At 35.3% G+C, this 24,066-nt stretch overlaps 3 protein-coding genes across 4 annotated transcripts; 1 reads left to right on the forward strand and 2 right to left on the reverse strand.

The window, feature by feature from the left end:
- Positions 1-137: 137 nt before the first annotated feature.
- LOC138328173 (exosome complex component RRP43-like) lies at positions 138-12,683 on the reverse strand. 2 transcript variants are annotated; one of them, XM_069274844.1, is made up of 11 exons: positions 12,585-12,683; positions 6,625-6,661; positions 5,539-5,602; positions 4,460-4,539; positions 3,994-4,039; positions 2,784-2,889; positions 2,118-2,163; positions 1,623-1,719; positions 1,024-1,138; positions 565-668; positions 138-275 (listed from the first exon to the last, which is right to left on the reverse strand). In XM_069274844.1, the coding sequence occupies exons 4-11, from the start codon at positions 4,499-4,501 to the stop codon at positions 163-165; spliced, it is 669 nt and encodes a 222-aa protein (XP_069130945.1). In that variant the 5' UTR covers positions 4,502-4,539; positions 5,539-5,602; positions 6,625-6,661; positions 12,585-12,683; the 3' UTR covers positions 138-162. The 2 variants fall into 2 exon arrangements, with proteins under 2 accessions (XP_069130945.1, XP_069130944.1); XM_069274843.1 differs by lacking the exon at positions 12,585-12,683 and adding an exon at positions 6,961-7,122.
- Positions 7,158-14,522, forward strand: LOC138328171 (protein zwilch homolog). The gene is made up of 3 exons (XM_069274841.1): positions 7,158-8,124; positions 8,774-8,847; positions 11,896-14,522. The coding sequence occupies exons 1-3, from the start codon at positions 7,158-7,160 to the stop codon at positions 12,760-12,762; spliced, it is 1,908 nt and encodes a 635-aa protein (XP_069130942.1). The 3' UTR covers positions 12,763-14,522.
- LOC138328172 (uncharacterized protein SYNPCC7002_A1628-like) lies at positions 14,044-22,112 on the reverse strand. Its single transcript, XM_069274842.1, has 7 exons — positions 21,786-22,112; positions 20,749-21,055; positions 20,074-20,267; positions 19,296-19,424; positions 15,739-15,877; positions 15,171-15,313; positions 14,044-14,845 (listed from the first exon to the last, which is right to left on the reverse strand). Exons 1-7 carry the CDS (start codon positions 21,912-21,914, stop codon positions 14,810-14,812), a joined length of 1,077 nt encoding a protein of 358 aa, XP_069130943.1. The 5' UTR covers positions 21,915-22,112; the 3' UTR covers positions 14,044-14,809.
- Between the last annotated feature and the right edge of the window lie 1,954 nt (positions 22,113-24,066).

Below are 24,066 nucleotides of genomic sequence, written 5' to 3' on the forward strand. Positions count from 1 at the left end.
TAGAACTTACCGAGTCTTAAGTCATGGTTCTTCTGACAGGGAAAGCTTTCTGCCATCATCAAAACCTGGCATGTCCTTTAAATGACTTTTGCTGTCACTTTGAGGTTTTAACACCAAACAAAATAATACACAGACACTTTTAGAATCATAACATTTTATTTATCACCTCTCTACACTTAATATTGTCTCTTCTATCAATCTGAGAACTTCCCTACTTCTGTCGAAGGCTCGGTCAAAACATGTCAATAGCTGGTCAGATTTCAGAGGACTTCCACCTTAAAAATAGAAATTGGAAGTGACCATTGACAATGAATTCATTCAACGAGATTAAATGTAATGTTTTGTATTTGCATATGACATGACAGATTAACCTCCCTTGTTGGTAGGTTCTAATTGTGCTTCAAAGATGTGGTACCTCTGTTATATGCAAAGACGCAATTAATTTAATAACAATAAGATGTTATTGACATTATGAACCTAGGATTGGACATCCATAAACTCGGTAACAACAAATATTCCTGTTGGTTACTACTGTAAAGAACGTTTAATAGAATCACTACTCACCTGGTTTGTGAACCATACAGAGTTTGTCTCGAACCGTTACTATGGTAACTATACCAGTAGCTAGCCCCTCCTCCTCCACTGTAGGATCCACAAACAGGATACGACTGTAGAAGTAATATTCTAATTAGGTCATTCACAGATATGGTCATTTTAGTCTAGGTGACTTGGAAAGGAAAACTTCGAGACAAGTTTCATATAAGATACTAGCATATTTTTGAGATTCTTTTAATCAAATAGCTCAAAAAACTACATACAATAAGGTATAATATCATAATCTGTTTTATCATTTCACTTACCTGGGTACGATATAGAAGGACATTTTAGTGGGGCTTAATTCGGCAGACTGTCTATAGATGGTTGAAGTCAAACTTGCCCAATTTTAACACCGTTCATTGAAAGATTTTGAAAATAACTTCACCTAAATTTATATTGCTATTTCTTCCCTATCTATCTACTTACTCATCAAATATAGAAAAGGTGCAGGACACAGGTTGTGAGGAGACCATTAGTGGTGAGGTTTTCTCCATTGTCACTTCTGTTGTCTCCTCCTTCTCTTCCACCAGTGGTAATCGAGCTGTGCAGCAAGAAAATCATATTAAAAGTTATATTCATATAGCTTTTTTTAATATATATAATATGTTCATGCATAATAATAATTGAGTTATCTTCCGTTTTTGATGAAGCATATATATATACTTTATATAATATTCTTCAACTGATTTATTTTCTTATTTTCATATTTTCTATGTTAATTGAGGGTCATTCTCTGATGGAGATAAACATTTTTTTAATTTTATATTCATTTTGCTGAATTTAATAATAAACTTTGTGCAATCCTTATTCCATAGGAAAACAGGTGTAAAATAACAATAAGTTCAGACTTTCAGGTCATTTCCTTACATATATCTGAATACAAGAGTGAAATGAAAATTGAAATGAATTGAAATTGATTTTGCTTTATTTCTATTATTTATTCTAATATTTTTTTCCATTTTTAACATTCTTATTATTTGATCATTTATTTTATAAGATTCACTTCTAGTGACCATACAACTTACTGTTTCTGAATGCTGCTAGTAGAGCTAACATGGCAGTGTCAAATACATTTCCATCATAGTCCAAACACATCAGGTCGCAGTTCAGAACCCATACCAACTGAAATAATTCACACTGAACATTGTAACCCTGCTAATTTTTACAATGTACTTAATATAACCTGACATGAACGTTGATCATTTAATTTATATCAACACCCAAGTCTTATATCACCAAATCATTATTTTTTTTTTCATTTTTCTTACAGCAAAATAATTCCATCAGCACTCAGTCATCAATCAATCATTATCAATTTATTCTCAATAAATTCCCACCCAATATCCTTTACAATGCACCAGTAATTCTCATAAATATCTAAACACAGATATAAATTTATGTTCAAAGTACACCTGCCCCATCTTGTTTCTTTCTTGCCCCTACATGACCTTTACTTCATCTCAGTACATTTCACACATTCAGAGGACCCCTGAAATCCAGGGAATTCAATCTGACCTTACCTTTCCTGGTATTACACAAAGGTCTTTACAGTCAACACATCCGGAACTGCAATAGAAATGGTATCAAGCAATGATATCAGCTGAAATTACAAGAATTGAAAATGGAACATACAGGAATATATTTCGTTATGAATTAAGCAATCTATTTGCATGTACACAGTATAGCCTTTTGATAATGTTGATGATTTCTGTACATAGTTTTTTTTCTAATTTGACACAACATACAGTCTATTGAAAAAGGCTATGTAATACTTCTCTTCCTCATTAATGGTAAATAAATAGATTATTACATGGGAGATATCACTGATGTACACTTCAAACAGCACAAAAAAAGTAATTCTTTAATTTGTGACACAGCAAATACATTTAATTCTTAAATGAAGTAACTACATCCAAATATTTTAAATATTCAATAGTTCTGACATAATTCTGACTGTTGATGTGAAGTAAATCCCAAGGGGAGATAATTTAGTTCTTTGATAAACTAACCATTTTGTCACTACTGGTCATGACTTTTTGAAATATGATCTGGAACAATATAAAACACCACTTTAGCCATTAAAAATATCAAGGGAGATAATTCACTTTTTCTAAAAAATCTATCATTTTTTTTCCAAAACTACTGGCATAATTCCTGAAAATTCAATAAAAACTTTCATCACATACTTCTTAATAACTTCAGCGACAAACTGACTTAGCACTTGGGCCTGTTCACTTGGTGGCCCTGGTCGGAAGTGTGGTGAGCAGAGTGGTGTTAACTGTACGTTTGGTACTGAAAACAAAGACTTGAAATTACTACAAGGAGCATATTATTGAAAACAAATAACCCAGTAATGATTAAGTGTTACATGTTAGTTTTAAGGAAAACTTTTCATTTTTAAAGTCTACAATAAAACTTTGTTTATCTTTTGAAGAATTACACATTTTTTTTCTTTTGGGTAAAAATTACAGCCATGGAGAAGAAAAACAATGCATTATAGACCAAGAAACAGGCCAAACAATAGAAGTTTATTTTTAAAACTTTAAAATCCTGATGAAGTGTAAAGAATACTTTGAACCAAGCACTTAAGATAAATTTGAGAGATGTTTCTGCAGTAAGATGGTCACAACTTATCCAATATACCTAGTCTACATGTAAACATTTCTTAATCAAAATAAATTTTAATGTTAGTTCTCTCTACCATTGATTAAAATTAATTTTAGTTAATTCATTATTAGGAAGGCCAACTGATGATATATACAGAATTTTTTTTTAAACATTTACTTTATCATATGAAGAGTAAATTTTGCATCCTGTCATAGTAAAAGATGCTTCATACATGCATCAACATAGGTTGTCACAGAGAATGCATGGTCAGTGTCTTAAAATAAAAACTGTATTTTGGCAATGGTTAAGAAAGACAAAGGTGGCGAACCTCCGGTGACTCTCTCTCCCGAGCCAAAATACAGTTATATTTTTACGACACTGACCATGAATTGTTTTTATCCTACAATATTACAAAAAAACATGCATGTGGTTTTTATATTCAGCAGTGTTACATTTGATACATATACTCTAATTTCAATCTTCAACAAACATGTCTGACTTTCAAAACAATGGATCAATCAATAGGAGGTTGACGGAATCAGCGCACATGAAAAAATACAGCTGTTTTCCATCGATGCTGATACAGCAAAAATATATGTGTTTTCCTACAATAGCAATGCTATATAAATAGTATCCAGTTGTAAAAAGTAAATAGTATTCTTAAGGTCTGTGTCAGTAATATTAATAGTACAGACAAATAATTTGTCAAATTTTCAGGTATACCTTTTGTAGTTGTAAATGGTATCCAGAAATAGACTGTACAAGTATCAAGTGGTATATAATATTTACCTATGAATCCTCGGTCAGGTTCTGCTGGTTTTGGTGCTGCTAGTTCCTGGATAATTAAAACATTGATACATGTAACAATAACATTCCTCAATACCTTTTGTCTATTGATGATCTGATCTGAAGTTTTTTGATTGTCTTTATGACAAATACAATCCTTAATGATAATTAATTAAAGATTTTAGTGAAAATTTATGAATTTACTACAATTGAATAAATCAAACAATCATAAGATGTATTTATCATTTTTTTAACTGAAAATCATTAAGTATTATCTTTTTTTAATCTTTGGCAACTTATTTGCTCTACAATTCCCCTATAATTATAATTGTTTGTATGCACATGTACACCCAATCCAATCCTATTAAAAGATGATGTTTGGATACATTAGAGGGAGGGATACTTATAAAAGATAGGGCGCTTCTTGGGTCTAATACTGTATCATATAACATGTTTGCTATACACTTACTGCCTTGATCCCACACATGATGGTTGTGTTTCCCATCTTCATCTTGACTAATGCAGATCCCTCAGCAGTTGTGACACATCCTGTTTAAGACAAAAGCATCAAGAATTGTATTTTGGTCCATTCAAAGTAAGTCATATAATATTACAGTTTAATGAAATTATATCTGGATGAAGAAACAGGATGTTTCAACAAGAGATCATACAGGAATCTTGGCGCCCACCAAAGAATGATCTATGTCTGACAATGGAAAGAGGGATTTTTTCTCTGCTTTTCAAACTTTGCATGACTACATGCTACATATACAATTTGAGACAGATAGCTTTAGTACATTCTGAGAAATGGTGGCGGCGATCTTGTTGATCAATCCATCTCAAAATGAAATATCCGCAACTATAGCCCCAGAGGCACCTACATATGGAATTTGAGACAGATTCCTGCTGCACTTTCTGAGAAATAGTGGTAACAAACTTCAACTACTGCCTGGCAGCCATCTTGTTGATCAATCTGTCCCAAGATGAGATATGTGCAACTTACTGTAGCCCCAGAGGATCCTTTCAGTACTTTCTGAGAAATAGCGGTAACAATATTTTTACTATCAAAATCCAAGATGACTGCCTGGTGGCCATCTTGTTGTCTGATCAGTCTCAAAACGCAATATGCACAACTAACCCCCCAGGGAAACCTACCTATACAATTTGAGAATGATCCCTTTAGTACCTTAGTGATAACAAGAATTGTGAACAAACCGAAGGACGGACCACAGGCCATGGACGAAAGACAATTTAAATAGCCCACTATCTGATGACGATGGGCTAAAAAAAATCAAAAATGTTTTAACTCAACATGGACATTCTGTATAAGATTTTAATGAAAATGCCTGGGAAGCTCTTATCTAACAAATCTTTCAATTTTGAATTTCTAAACTTGCATCATTAAGTTTTGCTAGTCCTCAGGTTTACGCGTATATATATTTATTTTAATCTGAACATACCTGCGCACTATACGTGATTGAGCATTATACGCTCAAAAATATGGTAGTCTTATTTACTAATACAACATACTTTATAATTAGCCTATACCTATGTTTAGTACTGTTCGTCTAAATTCTCCAAGTTCTCTGCCGTCAGGTCGGACATCATTTTCCTGCAAATTGAAATTCAAAAAGATTATCAAATAAAAACAAAATCAACAAGTTGAAAGCTACCTATACTTTGACAGTTTTGAAGATATCAATTTTTTTCAGTACACATAAATATAAAATGTACTTTTTTCAGTATCGCAAAGAAAATATTTAAAAAGTCTGATTTATAAGGAACTCTGCATTAATTTAAACAGACTTAGATATCTTCATAGATAAATTATCTACATAGGCGAGACGTATCACACACAAAAAATACATAACAGGTGAGTGCTACCAAAATATACAGAACATCACTTTAATTTGTTGTACGTATATACATAGAACGAATATACGTACCCGGCCTACTATACCTTTCGGCCGGGTACAAATAGGTTCCTATGTGTCGTAGTGGAGCACTGCCTCCGAAAATCACTCGGGCACAGTTTTCTATACTTTTTTGTAGGTTTCCAATTATTTTAAGCGTATACATGCATTTACATATTATTTTTGTCTAAAACAAACATAACTACCATTCTTAATATATACCGTACCGCTCACAAGACGTCAAATTCACAACTTGTGGAATTGCCGTATAAATTCCCTTCAGAATGACCTTCATATGTATTATGTACAAAAAAATAATGATCGATGAGAATTTGATATTTTATATAGCTCAGTTCTATTCCCTAGTAGGTAAGCGATATCAAAAAAGTACGATAAAATGCAAAAGAAACGTTTTATAATGGTTTGTATAATCATTTCTTTGCTCCATTAGCAGTAATAGGCACCAATTGTAGCTCTAAAGACGACACCATTTTCTGTCTAAAAGTCTTTTGAGCTACAATATTGCAGCTAGTGTATACATAGTTATTCACTTCAACAATGTTAAAACTTTTGTTCAGTCATAGATTTTCACGCCAGAGACCTGGGTTCGATTCCTGGTCGGGGCACTCGACACAAATAATGTGTGTATTTTCCCTGTTCTTCTACACAATAATATGATGTTAATGCAGTAATTCAGAAATAAACTTGAACAATCACTTACCAGAAATTTCTTATAATACTCAACAGGTTTTGCGATTCTAAAATTATAAAAATACTTATGTTGAATTTGTTTCAAATATATTAATGCATACATGTAACTTTATATCGATTTATATAAAATACATAAACACATGCACATTTTTGCAATCTACAAAATACGTAACGAACGTTAAACCGAAAGTAGATTAAAAATATTCAATAATCCATTTAATTACTAAGACTACTCCGTCGTCAATTTAAGAAGTATCTTTTCTATAAGTTAAGTGTGTGTAGTAATGAATAGGTCAATACAATTATGCGTTTAGTGAAACTTATTTAATCCATGTGCGGTTCTTACTTAAAGTCGTCAGCCATCTTTCTTCAAGAACCATCAAACTTTGAAAACGAGCGCATTGATTGGACTAATCGAGAACGGCGCACCAATGAAATCGCGCGTTTGAAACATAGTCTGGAATATTCACATTTTGGACTTCCGGTTCAGGAAAGGCGCTTTATTTGAACTTTGACGAGCTGTTCAGCCAAGCTTCTGTCAAAATGGACGAGGAAGATGTTCACGAGTTTAACGAGGTAATAGGATCGTTGCTTTGTAATGCAGACAAACAGACAACAGTTGTGTTCAAAGAAGTTAAACTTTCAGTTGCGGATGAAGAAAGTCTTGCTTATGTTGTCCCTACACACTTGTTAGATTTCACGTTTCCAGTTATCCTTGCCAGTTCAGTTATAGATACCGACGTGACTGAAGAAGAATACATTGTTCCCGACATAGACACGAGCGGTGGCATTTCAACCAGAAAGACACAGAGTGTTATTTCGACCCGCAGTCAAAGTGAGGCAACTTTAGATGGATCCCCATTGAAGTTACAAAATTATGCAGACTTCAGTTTTTCATCTCCTTCTGACTCTCCTCTCGGTGTCAGAAAAAGAACTTTTGCCAGGGCAGGTGGTGTTCCGTTGGCAAAGGCGAGAGAAATTTCATCATATCTGTCGCTTGCATATTCGTCCAAGGGACCAGATATGTGTAAGGATTCTGATGAGGAACTTGACGGAATTCCACCGATTATCAACAAAATACCTTCTATACTGATCCTGTGTGATGGTTTAGACCATAAACGAACTGCATGCATGTATAATAGGCCATTATTTGGTAATGCAACATACTCGAACAGATGCACGGGCTGGAAGATTTCTTTAACATATGTGAAAGATCCTCAGAGGGATGATTCACATTTGCCCCATTTCCATAAATTAGATTTGTCAGGAAAGCAGATTGAATGTGAAGCAAAATATGATATTTTTGAATCCCTCCAAGAAAAACAAAACCAGACTATTGAAAAATATCGGGGATCATCATTGCAGTTAGAAGTTCAATGGAAGACCTTTGCAACTGTACCGCCTTTGGATGCGAGAACTGTTATAAAGGCTGAAGTTTTGCCAGGAGACGAGAGAAGTGCAGCACATAGTTTATATAAGGCGCTAGAAGCACTTAAGCTTCTTATGACAGGTACACATGCATAAATAAATAATTTACAGTGTTTTTTCTGACAATATCAAATGCAATTTTTGACTCCATTCTGGGATTTGCTAATGGCACTATGACTAATATCCAACATTTGCTCCCTGTATTTATTTAACAAAACTCTAAGTTGTTAAATAATCTGTAATATATGCATGTATGTAACTGACTGACGCTACTGCAGACCAATCCATTTATTGGACTTAATTTAAAATGGATATTTCTAAAAGACTTTAAGCAGGCCATGGGTATAAGTCATAAGATATCATATTATATATTAGCAAAGTTGATTTGAATCGTATAAAATGCTTCTAAACAGTTGCAATGATCAGTTTCTTTGAGAATTTACCAAAATACGTACATTTAAGTCCCAAATTCAAATCAAATTAGAAATGTTCCAAAAGTATCCATGTTATATATTTGAAGCTGTAACAATTAATAAGTAAGCTTTAATTTGAATCTTCAACTAATTAAATCAAAACTAATAAAAATCAAAAATCTAGCTGTAATCTGAAGAATGTACATGTATGATTATTTAAATATCTTATTAACTATATTTTTTCCATCAAAAGAAAATTATTACTTATATGAATAATCTCACCGTTAAACTTGTAAAACATATTTTGATCTGTTGCAGGATTGAAAACCTCAGAAATTAGATGGATGGTGAGAGATGATGAACAAGAGATGTCTGTTATGGACACATTACAGGTACATTGAATTATAAGTGCTGTAGGCCTCAATTATTCTGTGGCGGTCTTACGTAGTCCTTTAAAGATCCAGTTTAAAGTTAACATTGAAATCATATAGGTGCTTTAATAGCATGCTAGTATGTCAAAGACCGACTACATATAAAGTTGACAAAGGCAAGTATCTCTATATATATATTATTGCCTTCTTTTGAGGGAAGTATCATGGTCTTAAAGTGTTGTCGAGGGATGGCATAGTACCCGAGCTGAAGGCGGTGGTACTATAAGGCGGTGGTACTATATGCCATCCCAAGACAACATGTACACTATATATGAGACCAAAGTGCCCTCAAACGAAGGTACTGTACCTGGTAATAATGTTTTTAGTACATAACGGATTGAAGAAAATAGTTAAATGATAGAATAAACAAATATGTACGATCAACAATAACAATTAATATTTCTTTAACGAGTGCGGCCACGTGTCGTCTATGGTAGAAAAGTCATAGTCGGAGGCATCTACTGGCAGACGACAAGTCCACGCCGAGTACCAATATTCTTGCTATTGCCTGTGTATCACACACAAATTTTCAGAATTTTTTTTGTGGAAATCAACTCAATAGTGTATTCTATCAGAAGATGACTTTATTGGCGTGATTTGAATTGTAATCATACTGCTACAGAATCAATGGCGAGAATTGGTACTTGGCGAATATTGGTATTTGGCGAGAACTGGTCACCTGAAAGCATACATTTTTCCATGTTTTAAATTTGTCAGCATTCAAGCTTAAGTTTCCAAACCGCGACTTTTTTTTTTTTTGCAAAACGTCGTCTGCATACAGCTTGTTTGCCAGTGAACAGCGCTAGCACAAATAGCGACAGTGACATCATTTTTGTCATTGATGTACGTAACAAAAAGCGTGCCAAACCACAGTCCTGCGAGAAACCATTAGTCCAGAGACTATGGCTTATATAGTATCCGGGGACTGAACCAATGAAAACGTGAGAAAAGGACACGTTATGTAGACATACTAATAGTCTATAGTGGGTCTTTGACTTACATATATATGTAGCTAGCATGCCAATTTTAGCACCTTAAGTTTTCTTACATGTTTGAAACCTATGAACCTTAAAACTTTTAATGTGTTCTTGGTCGGGTTTGTTAATTAAGCGTTAAACTGTCTTCCTGTGGCATCTATGATCTATTTAGATGAATGAGCTTTGTAGACAATCTTCATATAATGTGATAGCTAGCATTATGAGATGATTGTCTGCAAAGCTCAGGCATCTATTATATATATTTATTAGTGTTGGACCGATTCTCGATTTTAATCGATGATCAATGGATTAAGATTTTCCTAAAGACTATCGATCATGAATGGTAAAATCGATTGTTAAAATGGGAGATAACTTGTGCTTATTTTATACTGGTCTGAACTTTTATTTATATATAATAAATGTACATGTAATATATATGTGCAAAACGACAATTCCAAATGCCTTAGTCATGCATGTTAGAAACACAAAAATTCAAATTTGAATGAAAGAAAAAAATAGTTACAATTCATACTTTTGGTTCATCTTTCTATTTTTTTTTAGAGAAATTAAAAGTTTAATTAAATACGTAAATATAGTAGAGTTTTCCTCAAAAGGTATACGATTATAAAATTGATAATTAGTAGGTTGTCTTAAACAGATCATCGATTATAATTTTACAACTGATTCCCAACACTACTATATACCATAGATGCCATATGAAGATAGTTTTATTCTTATATTTACATTATTAACTCGTTTTGGGGTCTCTGCATTATTATTATATATATATAAGTTAAACAAGAAAAACTGTAATATCGACAATTTAATCCACAAGATGGAACAGCAATTTTGACAATGATCGGTTGACATAACCATGTCAACATTAGTGACGTCATAATGGTCACATTTTGGGTCAGTTATATATACCCCCATATACTTCACTTTGCCTTATTTAGTTTATATAGTAAAAGTGGCAATGGAATTTAAATTGACGCGCATATATAATAAATTTTTAGGTCATCTGACCTGAAGGGTCAGGATGACCTATGGTTGTCATGTTTCATCCGTCGTCGTGCGCCGTCCGCCGTGCGTTTACTTTTCACATTTTGAACTTCTTCTCAAGTTCCGCCAGTGGGACTGAGCTGAAACTTGCCTGGAATGAACCTGACATGGTCCTGACCAAGTGTTCTTATTTTTCGGGTCGATCAGAAATCCAAGATGGCCACCACATCCGCCATCTTGAAAACACCTTTTGAACTTCTTCTCAAGTTCTACCGGTGCGTTTTGGCTGAAACTTTCATGAAATGATCCTGACATGGTCCCGACAAAGTGTTGTTATTATTCGGGTCAATCTGAAATCCAAGATGGCCGCCACAGCCACCATCTTGAAAACACCTTTTGAACTTCTTCTCAAGTTCTACCGGTGCGTTTTGGCTGAAACTTTCATGAAATGATCCTGACATGGTCCCAACAAAGTGTTGTTATCTTTCGTGTTGATACAAAATCCAAGATGGCCGCCACAGCTGCCATCTTGAAAACACATTTTGAACTTCTTCTTAAATTCTACCTGTGCAATTTGGCTGAAACTTGCATGAAATGATACTGACATGGTTCCGACAAAGTGTTGTTATTTTTCGGGTAGATCCAAAATCCAAGATGGCCGCCACCTTAAAAACACATTTTGAACTTCTTAATTTCTACTGGTGCGATTTGGCTGAAACTTGCATGAAATGATCCTGACATGGTTCCGACAAAGTGTTGTTACATCTCTGGTTGATCCCAAATCGAAGATGGCTACCATGACACTATATCTAATTAATTTCCTATATGATTATTGCCAAGGTAGTCAGATGACTGTTCAGGCCCTTGGGCCTCTTGTTGAATTTTAATGTCATTTGTCATTTGGGTAATTTTCTGCATTGAAGCATATATATTAAACTAGTTCTATATAGAAGGGAATTTGAATGGGAAACAAACAATATTCCTAAGTATTCTGGCCAAAGTAAGAGATGTTTCATAAAATGTTTGACAGGCACTACTGGAGGTCCTAAAACGTGGAGATGCAGGTAAAGTCTTTAGCACAGAGGATGAACAGAATGACAAAGAATTCAGACACGTGATGGACACTCTGGTGTTTAACGAGAGAAAGGATCTGGACTTCACTGACCACCTGTGGGAGGTTCTGTCCAAGTGTAACTCACACTCAGAGCTTGTAGATTGTTTCAGATACGTCTTCACAGTCCTCAGCAACGGTGAGCTCCGTCCGATGGTTCATCGTAACAACAACACCACCATGGCACAGATGGTGCGAGATTCCTACACCGGCAAACTTCGCATGCCTAACCTGGCCGGAGTGTACACCCTACAGCTGTTGGCTGAAATTGGTGCAGAGAAACTTCTTCAAGACTATGTCTTCACATTTCTTGCTAAGGAACTCGCCACTCACAGCAATCTTGAAGCCTTTCTCAAAACAGATGTGTCATTGGAACAGAAAGTTGTCAATCTTGAGAAAATGCACCATGTGTTGGAAATGGTTGTGATGTTGAAGTTGTTCCTGAACCTCCCAAGTCTTAATCTAGCCATTTGTGCCCGGGTCATGTTATCTCACTACCAACAGGAGGACATTTCTCCAAACCATGTGTTTACTTTCCCTATGCCCACGCAGTCGCTGAACCACCTATTTGAGACATGCCAGCCATGCATGAAGAAGATGGTGCTCACCAAGCCAGTAGGGGACTTCCAGGAATCAGGACATTATTTACTGGTAAAACAACAGCCCTTCCAACACCTGCCTACCACTGTGGACCCAGAACTCATCCTGGACACAACTCTCAACAAAAAGAAAAACAAAAAATATTACTATGTCAGAAAGATTGAGAGTATTTCTATTCTGGTCTAAATTGATCAAAGATATGGTCAAATACTTTGCTGGCAGTCAAATCGAATCGATATGCACAGTATATTTCATAACCAAAACCCTTCCACAACCTTTAACATATTTCAGACTATGCATATGGAGTCTATTTGACAGTAGTATTATATAATATGGAACTTTTGGTACTATGTATTGTATTAGTGCTAATGTTGTTAATTTATAATTAACTGGCAGTGCTGATGTAAACTAATTTATTTTTGCTGCAACTGAATTTTAAATTTTTTGACCCAACAACATTTTCATGGCAATTCTATTCCATAATTTACCATTAAAACACAGATGTGTTTATGGTGTTTTGTTTGTGGCAATTTATTTTTGTCAGTGAATTCCATCGCACAAGTAAATAAACTAATTAACAGTATATATATATATTTATATTATTCTGTACATTATACATGTATTTACATTGCTTTAAGATTAATATTCCTAATTTATAAATTGTTATCTTCTTTACACGCTGAACACTGACAACAGAAAATTATAACGAAACAAATAAACAAATGTTTTATATGCTACAAATTTGTTAAAGATTCTCCACCGCTGACAGACAATAAATGAAAGGCATAAATGATACCCATCATTTAAACAATAATTGGTGTTTAATCATGTATATATATATGTTTAATTAACACACAAAAAATAATTTAAAATAAGTTATTTTGCTTTTGGTGCATGCACAATCGGTACTGCATTCCATATAGGACATAGTGCCACAAATTTTTTTCGGAATGGAACTAATTACATTATATTTAATATTTTATCTTAAAATAGTAAAATTAGAAGATAAAACTTTTCAATGTTGGTAATGGTGTAAAGCAAGTAACTTTTGTAAGTTAAGAAAAATACTAAATTGTCTACTCTTGTTTTTGATAGAGAAAAAATACCATTTGTCAGCGGTGGATCATCTTTAAGAAAAAATATTAATTTCCATCAATTAAAGAAAACAATTGCTACTGACATAAACAATAGCTTTATTTGTATGAAATAAATTACATAAAAACAACTTTACTCTCTTAAATCATTAAATATATAAAGCATTCTAAACTACATGTATTACCCGTTTTATATTTATCATGTGTACTTGTTACAATTTTTATACTGTATATTAAATGAATTAATTTCTGACTCCTGTTCAATTTTATGAAGAAGTTAAACAGCATACTGATTTTCAACAATTATAATTTGTAAATGATGTAATACTGCATCTAGATGGTCTCAACAGGACACATTTCAGTGTTTTGTGTATTGGATTTTTTTTTTAACTTAAAGGGACAATTCAGTCTAATAGAACATTAAAATTTGTACATATATCGCAATATCCCAGTTCTAATGGAAATTAGATCTGTCAGTTTTACTGTGATATGCCAGAAAAGCCCATGGTGGTGAAATGCTTGTAAAATTTTCAAGCTCACTGTCCGCCATTACACATTGTTGTCGAACATCTTGTATGCCGAACCCTGTTCCTTGCTCGTAGAGTAATCCTACTTTTGTTTAGAACTTCTCAAATCGCTCTGACAGTAGTGTGTTTACGTGTTTACCTTATTAGGTGAATTGTATTGCCGAAAAAATCATTTCATCACCTCCACAGTGGTTATGTAATTCATTTGTTTAACTTGAGTGGCTTATGACTCGGATATGGGTACAGCGTACATATTGCACCTGCTTAATCATATTGATCAATGATTTGTAATTACAACGGTATCAATTAAAATACTAAACAATGACGTGGATTTTGTCAACAGTTTATGTTATATGTTTCATAAGAAATGTAGAACAAGACATTTATGCCATATTTTGCTTCTTGGTTATGTAAAAGAATTAGCCTGAGTGAATTGTCCCTTTTAAATTTACATTCACAACCCATGAATCACAAAATATGATAGGCAAGGAAAACTCATGTGAAAGATCACTTGACATAGGCGTTGAAAGGTCACTCGGCGTAGATCAATAGTCAGTCTACAGTGTGCAATCTCAAATACAGCCATGGATATGTTTTGATCAGAAAATTATATCACATTGCAACAGTCATATTGTGTTGACACCACACCTGGAAAATAAAAAATTAAAGGAATATTACGGTTAGAGGTTTGCACAAAAATAGGGATCATCAATTGAGACATTTTATTTTAGTTTGTGAACGAGAGGTAAATGTGGCTGCACATTCCACTATAACTCTCCTTCCCTGGGTTGCAATTTTAAGCCCCTTACAGATCTAGAGCAGTTGTTGCCGATGGCACTGACAGACTGCATTACACTTTAAAATCCAGGTACTAGTATTTCCTTGAGACCAAAAAAATTCCCCTTAAAATCACAAAATGTAGAAAAATATCCTCCTGAAAATCAAATTCTTTCAGCAAAGAGTATTAACACACCTTCATGGCCGCTCTGTGTACAATGGTGTGTCTCCGTGACAACACATCAAGGTCACGCTGGTAACCTCCACCAATCACAGTTGCTATAGGGATGCCAAGGTTGAATGCTGTGCTAATTACAAAGCTATCTCTGTCAAATAGTCCTGGAAGAAATATGAAAGGTAGGTTTCGAGGTAGAGATAAATGCTAAAAATTTGTAACAATAGGTTTATGAGAACATGCATAACATTGGAACGGTTCTGGACTAGTGTCAATCAGGTAGCTCAATCTGTATATAACATTCAAAGGGTCTGTGTCTACCCAACTACGCTTGTCAAGGATATTAGTGCAATTCTCTCTCTACTCTCTCTACTAGCCAAGGGTAGTAGAGAGAGAATTGGACTAATACCCTTGGCTAGCGAAGTTGGTGTATACCTAACATCTGATGCATTATATTATTACAGTACATTTGTAGTTGTTTAGGAGATAAAACTTGAATAAATGATATTGAAACTACGATACATAAACTGTTGGTTGGAAATTTGTGCCAAGTCACTATGCTGTTTAGAAATTTTGATATTAGTCTTACCTTGATCAGTTAAGTTTAACTTTCCTAATTCATCTTTCATATGTGGATCAACGCCAGCGTCGAACAATATAAGGTCTGGGCGGAAACTGTTTATCACCCAGGGTAGATGTGTAGATAAACTTTCCAGGAATTCTTCATCCTACAGATCGGACATATTGTACATCCATAAAATATTGATAAAATAAGTATAATTCTAATATAATGTTGTCTATCATTGTGATTAACTACCATGTAATTAAAGAGAAAAAAGTAATATTGTAGGACAATCTGCTAAAATCTGAATCCTCACAGAATATCTGACTCCATAAAAGTTTATAGCGAATTCTAGTGATTGACCAAGTTACTTTATTCCATGATTGATGACTGCAAAAAATAGCTCATTTAAAATCTGATTCTCTTCCTTTCACTATTTCTGTTAGAGTTACAGAAATGGAAATAAATCTAATCTACATTCATGTATCAGACGGTCTTATTTCTGTCTAAAAGCCATTTTGTGCCAAGAAGCCTATTACTATCCACAGTAATGACAAAATGGTTTAGTTCAAGTGGCACTGCCAACACAAAGTTCCAAGGTAGGTTTTAGTTTGAGTTGTATTAGATTAACGTCGTATTACATATGTAACAGCCATGGTGACGCGAGGATAAGTTATTGTGGAGGAAAGTCGGAGTACCCAGAGAAAAACCACCGACTAGCAGTCAATACCGGGCAACTGCCCCACGTGCATGAGATTCAAATTTGTGATCCAGAGGTGGAGGACTTGTGGTAATAGGTCGACAGTCTATAACCACTCAGCCACCATGCTCGGCCCCAAGTTCCAAGGTAGAAGAACAATGTGGGTGAAGCATCATTTACCCTTGATTTGTGAATTATCACAAAAATCATGTCAAAATATAACATAGCAATCAATCACCGGAAGGTGGGACTAATCGACGGTAAATTCTGCTTCACCCATGTTGTTATGGTATCTCATAACCAATGTATTAGTCAATGCAACATGACGGTGAAGTAGAGAGGTTCAAAGGTCATTTTGGTCAAATCTTCCATAGAAAAGATAAGTACCCTTTCAGATTTTTAAGTTGATATCATATAAATGGACTCGGAGCATGTAATGTAGCATCCTCGATACTCCAGGGGTTCCAATCACTTACGATCTCTATACCCCAGGACTATCTCATAGTACTGGAGGCAACAGAACAGAACATGTAATTTAGCCCTTTGATGTGCATCAAAAGAGCCATATAACGGTACACTGTGGTCGACTGTGTGGCTTTGAAATTGGGCGTAACTCTCTCTAGTCTTCAAAGTAAATTTTTGCTGGTCTGTGATTGGTTCAGATTTTTTTTCTCTTAGATGTCTTCAGTTTTACAATGAGATAGTCCAGAGGTGCAAAGATTGTAAGTGATTGGAACCCCTAGAGTATCGAGGATGGTAATGTAGATGTGTAGTAGGAGCAAAAACAAGAGGCCCATGAGCCTTTACAGTCATCTGACTATTGGCACAATAAAACAGTCATTTAAAGATTTTAGCCTAATTGACTCAGTCATGTGACCTTGAATGAAGATCAAGGTCATTCATTTGAACAAACTTGGTAGCCCTTCATCCCAGCATGTCACATGCCCAATATCAGGTCTCTAGGCCTCTTAGTTATTCAAAAGAAGTCTTTTAAACATTTTAGCAATTTTGACCCCTGTGATCTTGAATGCAGTTCAAGGTCACTTTTTTAACAAATATGGTAGCCCTTCATCCCAGCATATCACATGCCAAATATCAGGTCTCTAGGCCACCTAGTTATTCTCCAGAAGTTGTTTAAAGATTTTAGCCTATTTGACACATGTGACCTTAAACGAAGATCAAGGTCATTCATTTGAACAAACTCGGTAGCCTCTTCATCCCAGCATGGTGTAAGCCCAATATGAGTACCCTGGGTCTTGAGAAGAAGACTTTTAAAGATTTAAGCCTTTTTGACCCCTGTGACCTTCAATGAAGGCCAAGGTCAATCATTTAAACAAACTTGGTAGCCCTTCATCTCAGCATGCTGCAGGCCCATTATGAGTATCCTGGGCCTTTTGGTTCTTGAGGAGAAGTTGTTTAAATGATTTTAGCCTATTTGACTCCTGTGACCTTGAATGAAAATCAAGGTCAGTCATTTAAACAAACTTTATAGCCATTCATCACAGCATGCCAGCGGTTAAATATCTGGTCTCTAGGCCTCTTAGTTATTCACAAGAAGTTATTTCAAGATTTTAGCCTATTTGACCCCTGAGACCTAGGACAAATGTCAACATCATTCATTAAATCAAACTTAGTAGCTTCATCCCAGCATGTCATAGGCCCAATATCAGGTATCTAGGCCTCTTTTTTATTCACAATAAGTCATTTAAAGATTACAGCCATTTTGACTCCTGTGACCTTGAATGAAGGTCAAGGTCACTCATTTGATCAAACTTGGTAGCCTTTCATCCAAGCATGCTGCAGGCCTAATTGAGTACTCTTGGCCTTTCGGTTTTTGAGAAGGAATTATTGAAAGATTTTATCCTATTTGACCCCTGTGACCTTGAATAACAGTCAAGGTCAATCATTTGAACAAATCTGGTAGCCCTTCATCCCAGCATGCTGCAGGCCTAATATGAGTACCCTGAGCCTTTCAGTTCTTGAGAAGAAGTTGTTTAAAGGATTTTAGCCTATTTGACCCCTGTGACCTTAAATGAGGGTCAAGGTCATTCAATTGAACAAACTTGGTAGCCCTTCATCCCAGCATGCTACATGCCCAATATCAGTACCCTGGGCCTTCTGGTTCTTGAGAAGAAGTCGTTTAAAGATTTTAGCCTATTTGACCCCAGTGACCTTGAATGAAGGTCAAGGTCATTCATTTGAACAAACTTGGTAGCCTTTCATCCCAGCATGCTGCAGGCCAAATATGAGTATCCTGGGCATTTTGGTTCTTGATAAGAAGTTGGTTTATTGATTTTAGCCTATTTGACCCCTGTGACCTTGAATGAAGATCAATGTCATTCATTTGAACAAACTGGGTAGCCCTTCATCCCAGCATGCTACATGTGCTATATCAGTACCCTGGGCTTTCTGGTTCTTGAGAAGAAGTCGTTTAAAGATTTTAGCTTTTTTGACCCCCATGACCTTGAATGAAGATCAAGGTCATTCATTTGAACAAACTTGATAGCCCTTCATCAAAGCATGTCAAAGACCCAATATTAGGTCTCTAGGCCTCTTAGTCATTCACAAGAAAGTGTTTAAAGGATTTTAGCCTATTTGACTCCTGTGACCTTGAATGAAGCTCAAGGTCATTCATTAGAACAAACTTGGTAGCCCTTCATCCCAGCATGCCACAGGCTAAATATCAGTACCCTAGGCCTTTCGGTTATTGAGAAGAAGTCGTTTGAATGAAAAGGTTACGTACGGAGGATGGCACACAACGACGGATGGTGCATGATGACAATACCGGTAGGTCATTCTGCACAACAACACTGGGGCTTGAACCCGGGACCTCAAACACAAGACTGATCCCCATGCTTTAAAAATGATAATATGTACACTTAACCTTAGTTCCAGGGTCGAGGTCAATGTCAAGGTCACTCAGTTGTTTTTTGTGTGGAAAGTTTTTACCACAGTGCATGGAAAATGTAAAGACGTCATCATCATGCTGGAATATGTCTGCTGTGCCATCCCCCTGCAAGGCAAAGGGTAAGTTAGATACAATCACAATCAATTATATTTTTTTTTTATGTTAGAAACCTACATGTATTGCAGGGTTTCTGAAAGCCTCAATACTCCAGGGGCTCCAATCAATTACAATATCTACACCCTTGGACTGATCTCATTGTAAAACTGAAGGCAGCTCAGCAAAAAACATCTGAACCAATCACAGGCCTGCAAAGATTTCCTTTGAAGACTACAGAGAGAGCGACGCTCAACTTCAAAGCCACACAGTCAACCACAGTGTACCATCTTACAGCTATTGATGTACATCAAATGACTAAATTACCTGTTATGTTCTGTTGCCTCCAGTTTTACAATGAGATTGTCCAGGAGTGTAGAGATTGTAAGTGATCGGAACCCCTGGAGTATCGAGGATGGGGTTTCTGATACCATTATGTGACTTACACACATAGTACAAGTACAAGTATCACATCTACTTTATCTAGTAAATTTGGTTGAAAATCACATATACATGGTCATTTAGGACATGCATTGTTCAAGTTAAGGAGATAAACTTAAATTCAAGCTATGTGAACTTGAGGCCTTGAAAGGGGGAAGGGAATACTAACTGGGTAAGGAGGCTTATTGAGTCAAATAAAGCAACACATAAGCTTATTCACCTGATGAACATCCAAATCAACTATGAGGACCTTCCCCACTATCTGGTCTCGGATCAAGGTCGCAGCAGTGATAGCAAGGTCATTGATGAGGCAGTAACCGGAGCCATATCCAGGGAAAGCATGATGAGTACCGCCCCCTGTACTACAGGCTACATCCCTTTCCAGGGCTAATTTAGCTGCTAAGAGTGTTCCACCTATAAGAAAAAAAAATGAATCATTAATTCATTGCTACAATGTATTTCTACTAAAATTGGAAATTGTACCATCTTTATGATATCATCAACAAAAGATAGCTGTAGGATCACAGCTTATTATCAGCATCATCGGAGACCCACGGTTGCCTATAATTTCTGTACGCTACACTGCACTTACTAACTGTGGGCCTTTGATTCTTTTGTGTTGAAGATTAACATCCTATGATATGTAACAAAAAGGGCCATTTAAGGATGATCCCCCATGTGTGCAACGTGATGCAGTGTGCGGATGTCTATGATGGTATATTTATGTTGTGTCTCCTTGCCATAATACTAGTGGAATTCATGCTCTTTTTAGTTCCTTCGAAGCATGCTGTCAAAGACACTGGACAACACATCCTAACCAATCACATTATACTGGAGGACATGGACATTTAGTAAGGCAAATTGGGTAATGACATTATACTATGCAGTTTTATACCTGTTTCGTATCTACATCTGCTAACAAGTCCTGGATTCCACTCAAATCCTGTGATTCGTTGCTCCTGTTTTGTGGTCAGACCATTCAGAAACCTATGAACATAGTCTTCAGAGTGAACAGTTTCTATATCTTCTTGGTGTATCCAGACTGGTTCCACGACCTGTTTAGCAGATATAACATTGTCTCTCCGTAAGTATCGCATGACACCATGGAACTGCCTCATGGCAAACCGATGTTTGATTGGAAGGTCGCTTACGTATCCATGGTGATGAACTATTGGTAAGCCTGCAATTTCTGATCGTTTTATCTGTAAATGGAAAAATATTGATTTATTTTATCATAAATATCTATATAAACCTACGATAAGTTCTCTTTTGTTAAAATCTTTGGTAGCCATTGTCATCTTGTTTGAAAAAAAGATGAGGATTTCCCGCTGTTTGAAACATTAGTAGAGGTTTCCCTTGTTGTTCGAAGCATACTCAGATGAGAACACAGGGACCTGGCACAAATTTCTAACCAACAATATTTACATAAATGTATATATACACTGTATTAAAGTATACTATAATATATACATACTGTTGGTAAGAAATTTGTGCCAGAACCCTGTGAATGAGAATTCCCCCTATTGATTGAAACACTGATGGGATTTTCCCGATCATTTGAAACACTAGTTGGGGATTTCTACTGTTGTTTGGTTGGGACTTTCCATGTTACTGGTAGGGATTTTCCCTGTTGTTTGAAACAGTAGGGGGGATTTCCCCCATTGTTTGAAACACTGGTGGAAATGTCCTCTGTTGTTTGAAACACTGGTGGTGATTCCCCCTGTTGTTTTAAACAAATGGTGGTAATTTCCCCTGTTTTTTGAATCACAGGATGGTGGTGATTTTCCCGTTGTTTGAAACACATGATGGTAATTTTCCCTGTTGTTTGAAACACTTGTAGGGATTAAAACACTGGTTAAAACTTGCATTGTTTAAAATGCAGATAGAGATTCACATTTTAGGGTCTGCATCATAATATGTATATATTATTACCTTGTGAATGAAATCCAAGTTGTTGTCAACTGTAATGTTTAGAGTAGATAGCCACCTTTTCCATGTCTGTTTTGTTTTTCTCAATAAAGAATAGGTTTTCAGCTGCCCAATTGGTTTTTGATACAACATAATCACTAATAGAGGTAATTAGTAGAATGAATGATGTATTGTTAATTGATCTGCTATAGATATCAAGAACAGCACAAATTACCATTTAAAATTCAAAGCTCATTACTCGTACAAATAAATGAGTTACAATATTGATTACATTAATTTGTAGTTGAATGAGCTCGCTAGGCCTTTAGTCAGATGAGTTATTATGTTTATATATGAGAGTTATCTCCCCTATTACCGAATATCAGACGTTTCGTCCCAAAGTAGGTTGGTATCCAGACGATTCGACCATTAGTTGGGCAGCATCCAGACGATTCGCCCCAAAGTTTGGAAAAACTGAAGGCTATGTGGGACAACAGTTGAGCAGGTAGCTTGGTTCTTTGGTGTACATCAAAAGAATCGAATAACAGGACTCTGTGTTGCATGAATAGCAAAACGAAACTGTATGCAGTAACTGGCTATTTTATAATAACAACTTTATTTATTGCTTTCGTGCATTCAAAAGGATCGATAGCAAAACATACATAACACACAGTAGATTGAAACAACAACTTATACTTTTATCTAGCCACTTTTACTCAGTTCAAAGCACTTTTTGATAAAGAGGCCATAATCCTGTAGATGTTGTAGATCATTAGAAGACAATCTTGAGTCGTATCAAATTTTCAAAATCTGTTAGATGGTGGTTAATTAAATCTTTCCACTGTAAGAGTAACGGAACGCTTAAAATTAAACTTCGCTTAAAATGAAGCGAGTGTCTTCTTAGATGTCGTTACAAAATTTGCATAACCGTAGAGGACGGGGAATCTGTTTTACATTACTCGCTTCTTCGATTTTAATAAACAGTTTTGATTTTCTTATTCTTAAGGTTTCTTCTATAATTATAATTTGGCGAAACCTACCTTTAATCAATTCACAGTTTTGCGAGCAATTTTCTTAATTCAAAATACTTTATAGAAAGATAGGTTTCTTCCTTATAGTTACTATATGGAATAATCGTTTCAGACCACATTTGAGCGTATTACTGGAATTTTCATTTTCAACATGATAAGAAATCTTATTTTCCTTTATGATATTCGAAACAAAGTACGTAATCATGGACCCACCAGAGTGCCCTAAGAGCATTTTTAGACGTTTTAGAGCTCTAGATTAAAAAAAGGATAAAAATCATACTCTACATGGTACTATAAACGAGAAGGGTGGAATGGTACTATAAACGAGAAGGGTGGAAAGCTACCATCAGGTCTAATAAGAGACATATATGTAGAAAATCTACTTACTCTCTTTATTAGATCTCTGACTCGTATATAGTACCATGTAGAGTATGATTTTTATCCTTTTTTTATCTAGAGCTCTAAAACGTCTAAAAATGCTCTTAGGGCACTCTGGTGGGTCCATGATTATATAATTTGTAACTAATTCTCAGATCCATGTGCTTTTACTGTCTGTCAGTGCTTCTTTCACCAGGACTTTGATATCTTTTTGAGAAGGCCTTCTCAAATCCATTAACATTGATATCTTTTTGAGAAGGCCTTCTTATCCATTAACATTGATATCTTTTTGAGAAGACCTTCTTAAATACATCGACATTGATGTCTTTTTGAGAAGGCCTTCTTAAATATTATTAAACATTGATGTCTTTTTGAGAAGGCCTTCTTAAATACATTACCATTTATATCTTTTTGAGAAGACCTTCTTAAATACATCGACATTGATGTCTTTTTGAGAAGGACTTCTTCTTAAATACATCGACATTGATATCTTTTTGAGAAGGACCTTCTTTGAAAATACATCGACATTGATATCTTTTTGAGAAGGCCTTCTTAAGTAATCCATTAACATTGATATCTTTTTGAGAATTATATGCAGGCCTGACATTCTCAGAATCCTTAGTGACATACGGGCACCGTAGCAACATATATACAATTAATGCAACATATCTTACAAAACAAACCACATTGCCGTTCAATATCATGAAAATAGGTTTAATTGCTCATTTTCATCAAATTTTAGTGTAAAAGAAGTTTGATTATCAACATAGGCAGAGAAAAGGGTGCATAATGTTGAAGATCAGTGTGTAGATTTATCTGTGTAACATTACATTACAGTATATTTTTTACCATTCAATTATTTATCTGTTTACATGTGTAGTTTGTTTCCACACATT

This window comes from Argopecten irradians, chromosome 7 (genome assembly GCF_041381155.1).
Source record: "Argopecten irradians isolate NY chromosome 7, Ai_NY, whole genome shotgun sequence".
Classification (NCBI taxonomy): Eukaryota; Metazoa; Mollusca; class Bivalvia; order Pectinida; family Pectinidae; genus Argopecten; species Argopecten irradians.

What these genes read in the sequence shown, in the direction of transcription:
- LOC138328173 (XM_069274843.1), bottom strand. An exon ending in AGTATTATAAGAAATTTCTG is followed by an intron (nt 5,603 to 6,624) that starts GTAAGTGATTGT and finishes TTCAATTTGCAG; the next exon opens with GAAAATGATGTCCGACCTGA. An exon ending in GTCGCTGAAGTTATTAAGAA is followed by an intron (nt 2,164 to 2,783) that starts GTATGTGATGAA and finishes TTTCTATTGCAG; the next exon opens with TTCCGGATGTGTTGACTGTA.
- LOC138328172 (XM_069274842.1), bottom strand. Translation starts at nt 21,914, where the DNA reads ATGTTGTATCAAAAACCAATTGGGCAGCTGAAAACCTATTCTTTATTG. An exon ending in ACTTGGATTTCATTCACAAG is followed by an intron (nt 21,056 to 21,785) that starts GTAATAATATAT and finishes TTCCATTTACAG; the next exon opens with ATAAAACGATCAGAAATTGC. An exon ending in CAGATGTAGATACGAAACAG is followed by an intron (nt 20,268 to 20,748) that starts GTATAAAACTGC and finishes TTTTTCTTATAG; the next exon opens with GTGGAACACTCTTAGCAGCT.
- LOC138328171 (XM_069274841.1), top strand. Translation starts at nt 7,158, where the DNA reads ATGGACGAGGAAGATGTTCACGAGTTTAACGAGGTAATAGGATCGTTG. An exon ending in ACTTAAGCTTCTTATGACAG is followed by an intron (nt 8,125 to 8,773) that starts GTACACATGCAT and finishes GATCTGTTGCAG; the next exon opens with GATTGAAAACCTCAGAAATT. An exon ending in CTGTTATGGACACATTACAG is followed by an intron (nt 8,848 to 11,895) that starts GTACATTGAATT and finishes AATGTTTGACAG; the next exon opens with GCACTACTGGAGGTCCTAAA.